Below are 15,715 nucleotides of genomic sequence, written 5' to 3' on the forward strand. Positions count from 1 at the left end.
GTCACAGCCCTTCACAATGACGTGCATTAAGGCTAACAGTTGTTCTCCAGAAGCTTAAAAATGGTGTGTCCATTAGCTACCTATGGGAGCCGTGCCAAAAGTGTGTGTGACTCAGTTTGTCAATTACCTGTTTATTACAGCTTTGTAACATGGTTATTATGCTCAAAATTACAATACATGTGTAACTTATTTAATGGGACCCTCATAGGTAAATAATGGACAAAGAATATTAAGGGTCATTATAAGCCTAAGTAAGGAGTTATATAGCTTAATCCTACAGTAGAGTGTATGAGAGTCACAACCCTTCACAATGACGTGCATTAAGGCTCATAGATGTGCTCCAGAAGCTTACAAATGGTGTGTCCATTAGCTACCTATGGGAGCCGTGCCAAAATTGTGTGTGACTCAGTTTGGCAATTACCTGCTTATTACAGCTTTGTAACATGGTTATTATGCTCAAAATGACAATACATGTGTAACTTATTTAATGGGACACTCATAGGTAAATAATGGACAAATCCTATTAAGGGTCATTATAAGCCTAAGTAAGGAGTTCTATAGCTTTAGCCAACAGCAGAGTGTATGAGAGTCTTAGCTCTTCCAAATGAAGTGCATTAAGGCTCATAGATGTGCTTTGGATGCTTAAAAATGGTGTGTCCATTAGCTACCTATGGGAGCCGTGCCAAAATTGTTACGTGTGGCATGTACATTCGTAACTTATTTAATGGGACCTTCATAGGTAAATAATGGACAAAGCCTATGGAGACACATTCCTTCATGATAATGTACATTAAAGCTCAATATTGTGCTCTACAGGCTTAAAACTGTGTAAATTCTCCTCCTATGCGACAGGTAAGGAGTTTGATGCATTTTTGTGAATTGTGATTTTGTGCTACAGGTTGGGAATCCTTAGCGCTTTGTCGCACACGCCAATTTCTTACATCTGTATCTTATTTGAAGGGGACCTCATACGTGGCGAATGTACAAAGACTCTAAATGACCATTTTTTGCTTTGGAAATGAATTATACAGGTAAAACCAATAATATTGTACACAGAAGATACATTCCTTCACAATGATGTACAATAAAGCTCATAGTTGTGCTTCAGATGTTTAAAAATGGTGTGTCCGTTAGCTACCTATGTTAGCCGTGCCAAAAGTGTTACATGTGGCATGTACATTCGTAACTCATTTAATGGGACTCTCATAGGTAAATAATGTACAAAGCCTATTAAGGGTCATTATAAGCCTAAGTAAGGAGTTATATAGCTTAATCCAACAGTAGAGTGTATGAGAGTCACAGCCCTTCACAATGGCGTGCATTAAGGCTCACAGTTGTGCTCCAGAAGCTTAAAAATGGTGTGTCCAGTAGCTACCTATGGGAGCCGCGCCAAAAGTGTTACGTGTGGGACTTCCTGTGACCACAGGAAGTCCCAGTCTTAACTTATCTTATGGGGCCCTCATAGGTAAATAATGGACAAAGCCTATTAAGGGTCATTATAAGCCTAAGTATGGAGATATATAGCTTTAACCAACAGTAGAGTGTATGAGAGGCTTAGCCCTTCACAATGACGTGCATTAAGGCTCATAGATGTGCTCCAGATGCTTAAAAATGGTGTGTACATTAGCTACCTATGAGAGCCATGCCAAACATGTTACGTGTGGGACTTCCTGTGACTCGGCAAAACCACAGGAAGTACCAGTCATAACTTATTTGACAGTAGCCTCGTAGGCTTATAGTGGACAATACTGTAAACGGTCAATTTTTAAGACTGTAAACAGCCTTTGTATGACAAACCTACAGCTATGCATCCTAGAAGCACCCCATATTGGTATATTGCCCACTTCAGGCTACTAAAATGCTTATTTTGCTTACTGCAAAATGCACTTTTCACAGAAATGCATCTCTGAACAGCATTTTCAGCAAAATTCTCCTTTATTCTTGTACAGAAACCTCGGGGCTTCAAATGCTGGTTCTTCACACCTTCACGCACCACATATCCGAAGCCCGTACCCCTCGGTGTACGGCACGTGATCCAAAAAAAATCACAAAAAATATTCCAGAAAAATAAACGGCCCACAACGTCCCCAAAACGTGCTATATAGTACATAACGAGGCCGTACCGACTTCAAACTTGGGGAACCGAATGAGGGGGAGGCGAGCAGCTACAGAATTTGAATCAGGGTCATTCGGAGTCCCCGGGGCCGTTCGGGGGTCTCTGTACGATAGGCACCTTTGAAAATAATAGGATAGGTTGCAGGTGTCAGAGGCTCCCGTACCACCCGCGAAGGCCCCAGGAGCCCGAAACTTTACAGAAACTTGCGTCAGTTGGCCCTCGACGACATACCGAGAGGGCTGGATTGGGATATTAAATTTAATATTTTTTATTATTTTTCATACATCTCTCTCCCTCGCATTGATCTCTATGGGGACTTGTGCCTGCGAAGGCCACGTGAGGCAGTTGCTTTCCAGGTGGAAATCTGTCTCCGGAAGCGTCTACAGACGCGGAACTCGATATTCCGGCTTGGGAGACCCCCACGGTATACCGTACCGAGTATTAAGACTCTACGACCTTTTGACCCCTGTAATCTAGACCGTACATTCACAACCTATATGTAGGCTGCTGCTGTCTTTTTGGGCAAAGTGAGAGGTCAACGAGGTCCGAGGGGCGCGGAACCCCAGAACATGACCCAGGGCCCCGTGACGAGACATATACGTGAATTGCGGGTCAATCAGACCATTCTGTACCCCAACCCTAATTGTCCATCAAGAGCTTATGAAAACGAATGGGATAAGTTAAGAGTGTCGGCGGCTCCCGTTCACACCCCGGGTGCTCGAGGGGCCCCAAACTTTAACTCAAACTCAACTTTATTTATATAGCGCTTTTACAATTTTCATTGTTACAAAGCAGCTGCACATGAGACACATTGACTACAAGCAAAACAATCAAAGTTGTACCTGCAAAAACAAGAAAGGTTGAAAACACAGAAGACAGACAACCCACACACAAAACACTCCACACACACAACACGCACACGCACCAACACACACAGACACAGAGACACACACACACACACGGATGCGCACGCACACACACACCCACCACACACGTACACAGACAAGTACGCACACACACATAGCACACGACACGACACACACACGCTCAGTGAGAGCACACATTTAAGATAAAGGAAGAGAAGCACAGGTCAAATATAACAGACTATAAATTCCTATATGCAATATTAATTAAGTAAAACTTTAAGATTCTAAAGCAGCCCCCCCGGTCAGGCAGATAGTGCAAAAACAGTATGCAAACGGTGGCGAGGAACCCAAAACTCTAATCGAGAAAAAAAACCTCAGGAGAACCCAGGCCCAACCAGGGGATTCCAGTTCCCCTCTGGCAAAAGCTGCTGCCTCTGCACAAGCTCCAGAGAACTTGCACAACAAGGCTAAATAAAATAAATAAACTTAATAATAAAATAAATTATAGTTTAAGATTATCATTAATAATCTAATAGCATTTGAATTTTGTGGTGAAGACATGTCAAGAGACCGCGTCCTTCTTTATCCAGCTCTATCATCTCAGCTCTTGTCAGGTCCCCACTTCCCATTCTCCGCTCTACCATCAGGTCAGGCCATGAACTGCATCCTGCTCGCTGTGGTAACCTTGGAACAATGAGACAAGACTGGCTGAGAGTAGAGTACTGTTCTGTACTCTTTGATGCAACAAGTACATCAGTTGTGTTTTTGGTTCCGGTTGATCTAACTAATGCAGCCTAAACCCTCATGAAGATTTATATTATGGAGAGTAGTGTATGCAAGATTAAAAAGATGCGTCTTTAGTCTAGATTTAAACTGACAGAGTGTGTCTGCCTCCCGGACAGTGCAGGGAAGACTATTCCAAAGTTTAGGCGCTAGATAGGAAAAGGATCTACCACCTGCACTTGATTTTGAAATTCTAGGTATTACCAACTGACAGGACGCCTGAGAGCGTAATGCACGTGAAGGACTGTAATACAAAAGGAGTTCATTCAAGTACTGAGGAGCTAAACCATGTAAGGCTTTATAGGTAATAAGCAAGATTTTAAAGTTAACGCGATGCTTTATAGGTAACCAGTGCAAGGTTGACAGAACCGGGCTAATATGTTCATACTTTTTTGTACGTGTAAGAACTCGAGCTGCCGCGTTTTGGACCAATTGGAGTTTTTGTAATAAGCCTGCAGGGCAACCACCTAACAGTGCATTACAGTAATCTAGTCTTGATGTCATGAATGCATGAATTAACTTCTCTGCATCTGAGATTGACAGCATATGACGTAGTTTAGATATATTCTTAAATGGAAAAACGCAATTTTACAGGTGTTGGCGACGTGGCTCTCAAATGACAGATTACTATCGAATAGAACGCCAAGATTCTTTGCTGACGACGAGGGTTTTATGGAACATCCGTCAATAGTTAAACAGTATTCTTGGTTGTTACTTATAGCAGTTTTCGGTCCAATAAGTAACACTTCCGTTTTGTCCGAGTTCAGTAATAAAAAGTTGTTACTCATCCAGTTTTTTATATCGACTATGCATTCCATTATTCGATGGAACTGCTGTGTTTCATGAGGCTTCGAGGAAATATAAAGTTGAGTATCATCAGCATAACAGTGAAAGCTAACTCCGTGTCGCTTTATTATATCTCCTAGAGGTAGCATGTATAATGCGAAGAGCAGAGGCCCTAAGACTGAGCCCTGTGGTACACCGTACTGGACTTGCGATTTGCGTGACACCTCATTGTTTATTGCTACAAATTGAAAACGGTCGGATAAATAAGATTTAAACCATTTCAAAGCTATTCCCTTAATGCCGACATAATTTTCGAGTCTATGTAGGAGTGTGCTGTGGTCAATGGTATCGAATGCAGCACTAAGGTCTAGCAGCACCAATAACGAGATACAACCTCGGTCAGACGCCAATAGCAGATCATTTGTAACTCTGATCAAAGCAGTCTCTGTACTGTGACATGCTCTAAATCCAGACTGGAATTCTTCATTGATGTCATTCCTTTGGAGGAAGGAGCATAATTGAGTTGAAACTACTTTTTCCAGAATTTAGATATGAAAGGTAGATCGATATTAGTCTGTAGTTCTTAGTTCTCTAGGGTGAGTTGGGGTTTTTTGACAAGGGGCCTTATAACAGCCACCTTATATGCTTTAGGCACATGTCCTAATGTCAGAGATGAGTTAATAATACCAAGAAGAGGATCTATAATTTCTGGGAGCATCTCTTTCAGTAGATTTGTAGGTATAGGGTCTAGTATGCATGTTGTTGATTTAGATGATCTAATAATTTTAGACAGCTCATCTTGATCTACGGTATAAAATAATTGCATTTTCTCCTTAAGGGCGCTGTAGTTAGTTTGTTCAGCGGGTTTCACTTCTGATTGCATTGTTATAATTTTTTCTCTAATATCTTGGATTTTATATGTGAAGTAGTTCATAAATTCATCACTGCTATGCTGATATACAGGATCAGAAGTCACTGACGATTTATTTTTTGTTAATTTAGCCACTGTGTTAAATAAAAACCTAGGGTTGTGCTGGTTTTCTTCTATTAGTGATGAAAAGTAGGCGTTCGCTCCATTTTTCGGGCCGCTTTCTTTAGAGCCTGAGTGTGTTCATTATACCACGGTGTGGGGCTGCCATTTTTAATCTTCTTTAAACGTAGTGGAGCAACTTTGTCTAGCGTTACCGAGAAGGTGGAATTAAAATTTTCAGTGGTAATGTCAAGATCTTCAACGTTATTTCTCATGATTTGAGACAATTCGGGCAGATTATCGAGAAACGCATCTTTGGTAGTTGAAGTTATTGTTCTACCATATTTGTAACAATGAGTTTTATTTGCAGCCGTAGGCCAGTGAAGCAAACATAATACCAGATAATGATCCGAAATGTCTTCACTCTGCTGAAGGATTTTAACGTCGTCCACATTTATACCGTAAGACAGTATTAAAGATTCTAGTAGTCTGTAGGCCCTTGTTTAACATACCGTGAGGGTGGCTCTCTAGAACCGTGGGAAACGATTTATAGTGCGGTTTGCAAAAGTCTCTCATGCAGGCTTCTTCATTTCATAGCCTGAAAGACCCTCTTGAATGAGCAAACTGAACAAAATTAAGGTTCAATCTTTTTTCAAAATAAGATACTTCGAGGTGACCGAGAACCACGGTATCGATATCCCGGCTTGGGAGACCCCCGCGGTATACCGTCGAGTATTAAGACCCTGTGACCCTTTGACCCCTGTATTCTAGAGCGTACATTCGCAACCTATATGTAGGCGCTGGTGTCTTTTTGGGCAAAGTGAGAGGTCAACGAGGTCCGAGGGGCGCGGAACCCAGAACATGACCCAAGGCCCCGTGACGAGGCATATACGTGAATTGCAGGTCGATCAGACCTTTCTGTCCCATTGTCCACCGTGAGCTATGAAAATGAATGGGATAGGTTAAGAGTGTCGGGGGCCCCAAACTTTATATTCTGGTAGTCTGTTGGCCCCTGTTTCACATACCGAGAGAGTGGCTTACTGGAACCTAGGGAACATTTTCTAGTGCTTTTTCTTGTGTGAAAAGTGTTTTGTACATTAGTAGCCTACCGACCGACTGTCAAATAAGTTATGACTGGGACTTCCGTGACTAGCAAAACCACCGGAAGTCCCAGTCGTAACTTATTTGACAGTAGCCGTTTAGGCTAACGGTGGACAATGCTGTAAACGGTCAATTTTTCATACTCTAAACCCATTTTCTTGTGACAAACCACAGATATGTATCCTAGAAGCGCCCCTATAGGTATATTGCACACTTCAGGCTGTCAAAATGCTCACGTGTTACAAATGCACTTTTCACAGAAATAAATCTCTGACCAGCATTTTCAGAAATATTCTGCTTTATTTTTGTACAAAAACCCCTCGCTGTACGGCAAGTGCTCGAAAAAAAATCACAAAAAATATTCCAGAAGAATAAACGGCCCGCAACGTCCCCAAAACGTGCAATATATTACATAACGAGGCCGTACCGACTTCAAACTCTGGAAACCGAATGAGGGGGCTGCGAGGAGCTATAGAATTTGAATCTGGGTCACTTGAAGACTCCCTGGATCTTTGGATGTCGCGCCACATAGGCAGCAAGGGGCAGCAAACTAGCAAGTCTAGGGCGCTGCGGACGTGAGGAAGACTATGGCAGAGTTAGGGTCAGGGGGAAGCGAAAGCTCCTCGTGATGGGTGATGAAGATTAGGTGGTGAGGGGATGAATAGGCATTTTGTGGCGCGAGGGTCCATGCCCGCAGCACTTTGCCACCCCTTGTGGTGTCTGTACGATGCCTCTCCGGGAAAACGGCCCCTAAACTCCGATAAGGGAAAAAAGTCCCAATCATAATAAGAGTGAGCGAGAATTTGGCGTACAATTCAGATATATGAGCCCTTCGTCTGCCTAGTCGACCGATGGCAATCTATATGAATGAACAATTGTCCACGATTTACCTAACTTCCCTTGCGTCGGCCATGTAAGCAGACAGATCGGATATTCACCCGTCATTGTGAGTTGTACATCATTCATTCCTTTCAAACAGAGCGATGATCCTGGAAATTTTATACAATTGCCAGGAAACAAGAGCTAAGCGAGTTTGTCAATTATTCAAAAACTAAAAAAACTATTGGTAGGCTCTATTTAGCTTAATCACGCATGAATGCATGTACGTCCTTATCATCATACTGCATCTCAAGACGAGAGAATAGCGTTGTCTGCTTAAATGCAAGTTAAAGTTAGAAATTAATCAAAATTAAAATTCATATTATATGTCGTATCATATTACAATATATTCTACATAATAATAACCCAAACAATATAGCTTATTTAGCCCTATTTGGCTAAATATAAAAGGAAAGCGGCAATAAAAGCAAACCGCGCTTTTGAGCCACCTAAAAACACAGGAAGGGAAATTCCGTCACCTTGACAGCCCTACATTCACGATCAAAAAATCTGCACATGACATTACATTACAGTTTTTTATCACATGTCTTTATGTGTGAAGGCGCACTGGGGGACAAATCCTGGGACACATTATGCGTTCATTTTCCGAGATCTCTGTATGAAACGGCTATTAAATAAGAATTAAGTTTTTACTTTTTTTTTGGGTCAGTACGTCTACCTCGGGTTGTTTTGCCATGTGCAGTGTAAATGCAGATATCGGATATGTGTCACTTTTAAAAGAAGCTGTAAGCGGGTCGGATATAGTCACAAAAACGGAATTGAGCATCAAGAACTGCGGTGTAAATGCGGCCTTTCTTGCCGAAACTGTTTATGCACCTTCCGAAAGACTGTCTCGATTAAGGCTACACATCGAGCCAGGCACCCCCGGCACCATTGAATGGCCAGAGACAGACATGTACTCCCTGTTGGTCTAGTGGCTAGGATTCCGTGCTCTCACCACCGCGGCCTGTGTTCGATTCCCAGTCAGCCAATTTGTTTTTGGACGCCCTATGGCGCTTTTCCATGAATCTTTAAACAAACAGGTGTTTGCACGGTCTCCAAGGGTTAAAAAAATACTTCCTTCGAGCCGGATTCGAACCAGCAACCAAGGGATGACTAGTGAGACGCCTACAGTCCTCTGCTCTACCAACTGAGCTATCGAAGGCCTGGCAAGCTGCTGCTGCCGACTGAGCTATTTTTGGCGCGGGTCAGAGGACGCCCCAAAGCTGCTGAGGTGCATTGAGCCAGCCTGGAGTCGAACCTAGAATCTTCTGATCCGTAGTCAGACGCGTTATCCATTGCGCCACTGACCCACCCTCACGGCTCCTCCGAATTGCTGTGCACACGAAAACAGCACAAGACGAATGCAAATCGACACACGGCAAAGGCGTACAGAATGCACGCTCACTGCTCATCAAACCCTTGAGAGGATTACTAGCAATTTCAAGGCAGCTGTGGTTGGAGCTAGACTCTGCTGGAGACAGGCTCTCCAGGAACTGGGTTTGCCGCCTGTGCCTTACACTGTCTGACAGAAATTCAGCGATGGACCGTTTCCGTATAAGGCCAGGCACGTGAGCACCAGGAGGCTCCAGCGTGTGCAAAGCAATGTCAGAAGTGGGATTCTAACCCACGCCTCCAGAGGAGACTGCGACCTGAACGCCAGCTGCCGAAGGATCATCCGGCAAAATGTTGATGAATGTTGAACTCACAGCCAATCGCGTGGAAGCGCTTCAACATTTGCAGCGAATCGCGTTGCAGTGTTCAACATTGGTAGCCAATAGGGGGAGAGCGCTTCAACATTTGCATCCAATCGCAGAGCAGAAGTTCAACATTTTTCAACATTTGACCAATCGGAGCGCAAGAGAATGTCGAGGGCGACCCGCCCCCGCTTCCGAACTGATTCGAAGGCGAACGATCTTTGACGAGAGGTTAGAAAGAAGGGGTAGCCAATCGCGTGAGAGCGCTTCAACATTTGCAGCCAATCGCCGAGCGGAAGTTCAACATTTTCAACATTTGACCAATCGTAGCACAAGAGAATGTCGAGGGCGCCCTGCCTCCGCTACCGAACTCATCCGAAGGCGAACGATCTATGACGAGAGGAATGAATGAAGGGGGAGTGTCAGAGGTCAGGAAGGTACAGTAGAAAGTTCACGACCGAAGAGCGAACATCACTGCATGAACCTCTCCGTTTATTTTACAAACAAAGAGTATATTTCTGACGGTTGTATTAACGGTAAGAATGCATAACCTCATCGCATGATTTATGCATGAAAACTGTTTTGTTTTGTGTTAATGTTTATTTAATTAAGTACTTTGTCCAAAACGGTTTAGGACAAGATGGCTACAAAAAGGTCACATAAAGCCATGTCGGACGCTGAATGGGTTTCTCTTCTCAGAAAATTTGCCAGCACAGGAGTCTAGCCATCAGATGGCAACAGGCCAGCTCCGAGGCAGAAGCAGTGGCACAAGATTTATCAAAAGGTTACAGATATTAATTGATTTCAGGTATTTTGAGAATTATGTGATACCTTGCAACTATTGACTGTTAAAAAAAGGGTGGGGGAGGGATATTCATTGAATAGGTGGTTTGAATTAAAGTGTAAAATGTCTTCAACTTTCTCTTTTAATGGAGTTGCTCATGTAACCATTATTGTTTAGTTACAAATGCATTTGTGTTACAGATTGAAAAATGTCCGATGCAATCCCGTGGCCAGTTGACCTTGCATGGAGCGGTCCAAAAGTGCGCATGTGGTTTTCACACTCAGAAGGTAACATTAATGTGAATGCGTTGCAAGTATTTTTTTAAGCAAACCAATGTTCCTCTTTCAAAAATGTGTGTATGTGTTTTTGTTGTTATAAGCAGCCCACTGCCTCTTCTGAACAAACACAGAGGGTCAGAGAACAACAGCCTGCTGCTGCAGCGGCACAGGAGCAGAGTGAACCCCAGCCTCAGGCCCGGCCGCAGCCTTCACCATCAAGGATAACTCCGAGTTTGTCAATGGTAATAACAATTTTTCTATTAGCCATATTTTAGTGTCAAATACTCTATTCTGTTGACAATTTATAAAGTACAGAAAATGTCATTGTAATTGTTTTGTACTTTCAGTTTACCAAACCAAGGTTTAGCGGGTCTCACATTGCTGCAGCGAAGCCAAATTTGAGTGCGGCTAGAAGACCATCTCGTGTGGATGACCAACCCAGCGCAGCAGTGTCCAGTGCCCCGAAACCAAGCACCACTGTCTCTGTAAGTATTGGCATAATCCACATTTCATGCTGTTAAGTAAAGTTAACACATTACGCTCGCCTCCACTTTGTACAGCACATATTTTTATTCCAGGAAACCATACTGTAATGAAATAAGATCAGAACTTTACAGTATTGCATAATGCTTTAATTAAATACATTCGATATACACTGCTGTTCAGCAGTGACACCTTAAATTGATCAAAAACGGTCCAACATTTTGTCACGCTTTATTAAGTAGTCAACCATTTTAACTGTGATTTTTAAGTATCAAAATATTACTGTTTTAATTTATTTTTGATCAAGTAATTAAGACTTTGGAGAACGTAATAATCTAAAGCATCTTTCTGGTCACACGCCTCTGAACAGTGGTGTATAATTCCATCTAACATGAGGTAAAATTATTGGACAGTTATATTTGATGAGTTATAATTCACTGCATCTATTATAATCTTTCATAATTCACTGCATGATTATATAGACGCAGGACCCTGGAGTTCCAGCCTCTGTCCCCAGAACCACTCCAGATGTGACCGCTCCTGCAGAGTCATGCAGTATCGTCTCCGTAAGTAATCTCATATTTTTTCATTTTAAAGGTTATGAAATTTGCATATTAACTGTTACAGCTCATTGAAGTCACACCATTTTGCTCTGTTCACTTTTGACATCTAATTTTATTTCTTTGACTTCTTATTTCATGTCAAGTGATGAGAAACCGCCAAAATTTCTAACCATATTCAGATGGTTAGAAATATTCAAATATTTAAAAAAAGAGATATGTTTGTAAAATTACAAAAAATATGCTTTGCAGCTAAATGACTAAATGTTTTGTCTTTTTTCCTTAACAGACTGCTCCTTCTGGGGCATCACTGCAAGCTCCGTCTGCAGTTCCGCTTCCTCGTTTGTGGTCTGAGACCTTACCACCAGAGGATCACAGGTGGATTGCCGGCAGGCTTTTTAGAATGGGGTCCAAAGGAAAGCCAGAGCTCCGTGACAACCTTCAGCTCTGGTATTACCCACCACAGCCAGCACTTACGTACAATCAGGCTCCAGCTCCAGACAGATTTTTCGCCCATGCTCTTTTGCTGTGGATGCCATATAAGCTGTGGAGGGTCAAGGTGCTCTGTCCCAATCCTGCCTGTGGACAGCATCAGCTTACAGGAGGCGGTCTGCACAAGAGGGCACGGCAGGTTCTGGACATCGATAGGATGTACAACATGGTCACAGAAACCCTCATCTGTACCAAGTGCAAAGCCTCGCATGTGTCCTGGAGTCAGACTGTCCTGCAACAGCTGGATCTGGGCCATTGCTCTGAGTTTCGGGTCATCCTCACGCAGAAGTAAGTTCACTTTTCTTCCACTGTCAGTATTTGCAAATACTTGATGTATTTAACATTATTGTATGTGTGTATTTTTGCTTTTCCTTAGGTATGCCTGTGATCTGAGAGTCATTAGATTCCTGCGTGAGCGTGGCCTAGGCAACAGTCCTACACGGGTCATCAAACAGCTGCATGAGAACCACAGCGAGGAGTGGCTCAAGTGTCTGGCCCGGTACACCACCCAATGTGTTGACTTCGTCAACCGCCCTGGAGTGTTGCCAATAAAATTCCAGGAGCCCCCAAAGCCTACAGTGGTGCCAAGCTGGAAGTGTCTTCTCACTGTTTACAGCCGAGACATCCTGACAAGGCTGGATGAAATCCATGCCAGGATAACATCCACTTACGGCACAGTGTTAAAGATGGATTCAACTAAAAAGGTATTTTAAAAATTGTATGCTCAGCATTCTACACTGTTTGATGTTTACTACATTTTAAACATGCTCCCAATTATGTCTATTTCAGATCACCAAAAAGCTGGCAGGCACAGCCAGAGGAACGGGACTGTGGCTCACCTCTGTTGGCAACGAGTTTGGCCAGGTGCTCATCAGTGTCTTAACAGCCCAGGAAGGAGCAGGACTGGACAAGATGGTAGACGGTCTTGTGAAACGCTACCAGCAGGCCGGTGTGGATCCACCTGCCGTGTTGTACGTTGACTGTGGGTGCTGCACTGAGGTGGGAGAGACCAAGCTGAAAGCTAGGTTCAGTGGATGGCCGGATCTCCTGATAAGGCTGGACATCTGGCATTTTATGCACAGGATCGCCTTGGGATGTACGACCGACGCCCATCAGCTTTACCCCATCTTCATGTCACGACTGTCAGCGTGCATCTTTGAATGGGATGGTGCTGATGTTTCTCTGCTCCGCAAAGCCAAGAGAGAGCTGCTGATGTCCCAGGGTTGGCCTGCGCTGACAGATGAAGATGTCGACAAACACCTTAAGAGGGAAGAGTTGGCTCTCCATTGTCGGAGGAGGACCTGCGGGGAGGAGACTACCATCCTTCTCCTTGAAAGGCTGCTTACAGAGCTCCTGAGCAGCCAAGGCAACGACTCCCTGGGTGTTCCTCTCCTGGACAGAGAAAGGATGGAGCACATCTGGAGTGTCCAGAAGAAGCATGTGAAATGCATCCAAGATCCCCCTGGTGTGGTGCTCTATACAGAGAAGGGGACCTTAACCAAGGGTGGTGTGCTTCTGAGGACATACAGATGTGCCAGAGGCTCCACTTCTCTCGAGTCCTTTCACTTGCATCTCAACCGTTTCATCCCAGGTACGTATCTGCCACACATAGAATGCATATGTAGAAAAAAGCATTAAGCGTGTTTATTTAAGACTCCCTTAACACTGTTGTGTCTGTTTACAGGGACCAGTGCCAACAGTCTGAACTTTCAGATTTATCTGCTGGAGGGGCTTCACAGGTGGAACCAGGACCGGGAGGCTGCTTCCTTGTCATCTGAACCATCAGCTTTGCGCAGCTACACAGGAGAACTCCTTCACTGTGCAAACTGCAATTATGAAAAGCTGTTTGGCAGGAAAGTGGTCCCCACGTTTTGTCCCCCTGCACGTTACACTGGTAAGAGAATTTGTTATTGGTGTAAACCTGCATTTATGTCAAATATCAGCCTTTATATATTATATTTAATTCTCACTTGAATGTAATTCCTGTTTATTTATTGTGTTTATTCCAGGTGAGCTCATTAGAGTCCAGTATTTGTTGCTTCAGAATGGTCAGGCACTGCAGGAAATGAACCCAGACTCTGAGCAGACAGCAGAGCTCCTTGATGACCTCAATGTGGAAGAGCGGGAGGAAGATGAGGGCTTCTGTGACATCAACGAGGATCACACCTTAAGAGATCTGGATGTTGTTCTGTCACCACTGTCCACACTGACACTGGGTTCTTTCACCCCAGTCACAAGCAGTGCCACCTCTGTCCTGGGCTCCTCAACTCCTTCATTGGTCCCTGACACCAGTGTTCTGGCACATAGCCTCCCACAGTCTGCGTCCCCTGTCCCCTCTGAGCCTTCTGATTTACCTGTCCACTTGGAGTTGGAAGATGCAGGGCAGGAAGGCGATGAAGAGACGGTATATTCCACTCCTGTATTTTTTAAACAAAAATAAAAGAACTATTTATTAAAAAACAATGAATTAATGGTCAACATCTGCTTCTGTGCTGTGAACCCAGAGTTTTCACTTATTTTACTTAAAAGTTACTCATTTGGTAAGTCATTAGTAAGCAAAATGCATCAAACTTAATATTTTATGTAACAATTATTGTTTGTGTTTTTCAATAGGCTGTTGACTACCAAAATGTGCCTTGTTTTCAACATGTGGACAGGCTGGCGGAATATCTGGTGGTGCTCCGAGGTCACACAGTCCTCAGCCTGACCAACCAGGAAGCCAACACCATCATTGGACTTTGGCAGAAGCTGGATGACCGAGACAAGCAGAGGGTGGTGTATGCAGCTCGGCACCAGGAGCGACTGCTGAGTGGGCACTTCAGAACACCAAAGAGGCCCACTCACACCCCTGGAGTAGAGAGCACCACCAGATGTGTGCTGGGTGCAGGCAGAGTACCCGCTCAGTGGCCTGACTGCTGCCGTCTGGTGGAGACCATCTTCATCAGGCTTTGCACAATTCACCCTAGCCCCAAGAAAAAAAGGAAAGGGAAGCCTGTCGAGATGGTCTGTGATCTGTCTCGTTTGTCACATCTCGTTTGCCCTGTCTCGTTTGTCTACCCCTTGGTGAGCACCTGGAGGTGCTCATTAAGGGGGGGGCTTCTGTCATGGCTCTGCTTCATTTAGTCATGTCTTTCTTGGTCCTGTAGCAGAGCCATGGCAAAGCCTTTGGTTATATGTGGAGAGAAACATATTATTGTCCTTTTAACAATAATATGCGTTCTCTCTAGTTTCTCGTCATTGGCCCCGCTCCTCTTGTTTCCTTGTTATCCTTCCCTGAGTGTTTACTACCCACACCTGCCCTGTTTAATTATTCCTCGTTTGTCTTCCCTTTATATACCCTCATGTTTCATTGTCCTGTGCTGGTGTATTGCGTTGTGTATGTATGTGTATCCCCGTGTCGTGCTCCTCTTAGTTTGCCTAGTAGCAGCTGTGGACTACCTTTACTTGTTTTGGACGTTGTGTCGTGGTTAGTGTTTATTGTTTATTTTACCCCTTCAAGGGAAGTGTTTGTTTTTGTTGAGTTATTGTTATAGTGATCGTGTCCTGTTTTCCCCATTTTGGGTTTTTGTTTTCTGTTCTGTTGTTTATTATTAAAATCTTGTGTTAACCCCTTCACCGCCTGCCTGCATTTTGGTTCTTCCACTCACGATCGTGACAATAGTATTATTTGAACAAGTTGTTCATTGTTAATACTAGTTTGTAGTTATTTATAATTTTTTAAAGGCGTTATAAAAGGCTGAAAGGCCTTTTTACACTTACTTGTTTTTAAATATATTATTTATAATTCTATTTGTTTGTCTTTTATTTATTTTTTAATATTATATTTACCTTAATTTATTTATATATAATATAATGTATATTATTTTTATGTATATAGTTTTATGTATATATAACTATATACTTTATGTATATAGTTTTTT

General features: G+C 43.3%; 1 protein-coding gene and 2 non-coding genes across 3 annotated transcripts in view; 1 reads left to right on the forward strand and 2 right to left on the reverse strand.

The window, feature by feature from the left end:
* Positions 1 to 8,579: 8,579 nt before the first annotated feature.
* On the reverse strand, positions 8,580 to 8,666 carry trnay-gua (transfer RNA tyrosine (anticodon GUA)). Its single transcript is given in 2 exon segments — positions 8,580 to 8,615; positions 8,630 to 8,666. It is a non-coding gene; the product is annotated as a tRNA-Tyr (tRNA).
* Positions 8,667 to 8,741: 75 nt separating this feature from the next.
* trnar-acg (transfer RNA arginine (anticodon ACG)) lies at positions 8,742 to 8,814 on the reverse strand. The gene has a single exon. It is a non-coding gene; the product is annotated as a tRNA-Arg (tRNA).
* A 580-nt stretch (positions 8,815 to 9,394) lies between these two features.
* LOC130567656 (uncharacterized) overlaps positions 9,395 to 15,715 on the forward strand; it is an 11,408-nt gene continuing 5,087 nt past the window's right edge. The window contains exons 1-11 of the mRNA XM_057355914.1: positions 9,395 to 9,635; positions 9,833 to 10,006; positions 10,183 to 10,269; positions 10,362 to 10,502; positions 10,608 to 10,745; positions 11,226 to 11,309; positions 11,593 to 12,083; positions 12,172 to 12,499; positions 12,585 to 13,386; positions 13,480 to 13,689; positions 13,805 to 14,199. Of these exons, the coding sequence (XP_057211897.1) occupies positions 10,198 to 10,269; positions 10,362 to 10,502; positions 10,608 to 10,745; positions 11,226 to 11,309; positions 11,593 to 12,083; positions 12,172 to 12,499; positions 12,585 to 13,386; positions 13,480 to 13,689; positions 13,805 to 14,199 (2,661 nt within the window). The 5' untranslated portion in view covers positions 9,395 to 9,635; positions 9,833 to 10,006; positions 10,183 to 10,197. The remainder of the gene's footprint in view (positions 9,636 to 9,832; positions 10,007 to 10,182; positions 10,270 to 10,361; positions 10,503 to 10,607; positions 10,746 to 11,225; positions 11,310 to 11,592; positions 12,084 to 12,171; positions 12,500 to 12,584; positions 13,387 to 13,479; positions 13,690 to 13,804; positions 14,200 to 15,715) is intronic.

The sequence above is a fragment of the Triplophysa rosa genome, linkage group LG17 (genome assembly GCF_024868665.1).
Source record: "Triplophysa rosa linkage group LG17, Trosa_1v2, whole genome shotgun sequence".
In the NCBI taxonomy this organism is placed as follows: domain Eukaryota; kingdom Metazoa; phylum Chordata; class Actinopteri; order Cypriniformes; family Nemacheilidae; genus Triplophysa; species Triplophysa rosa.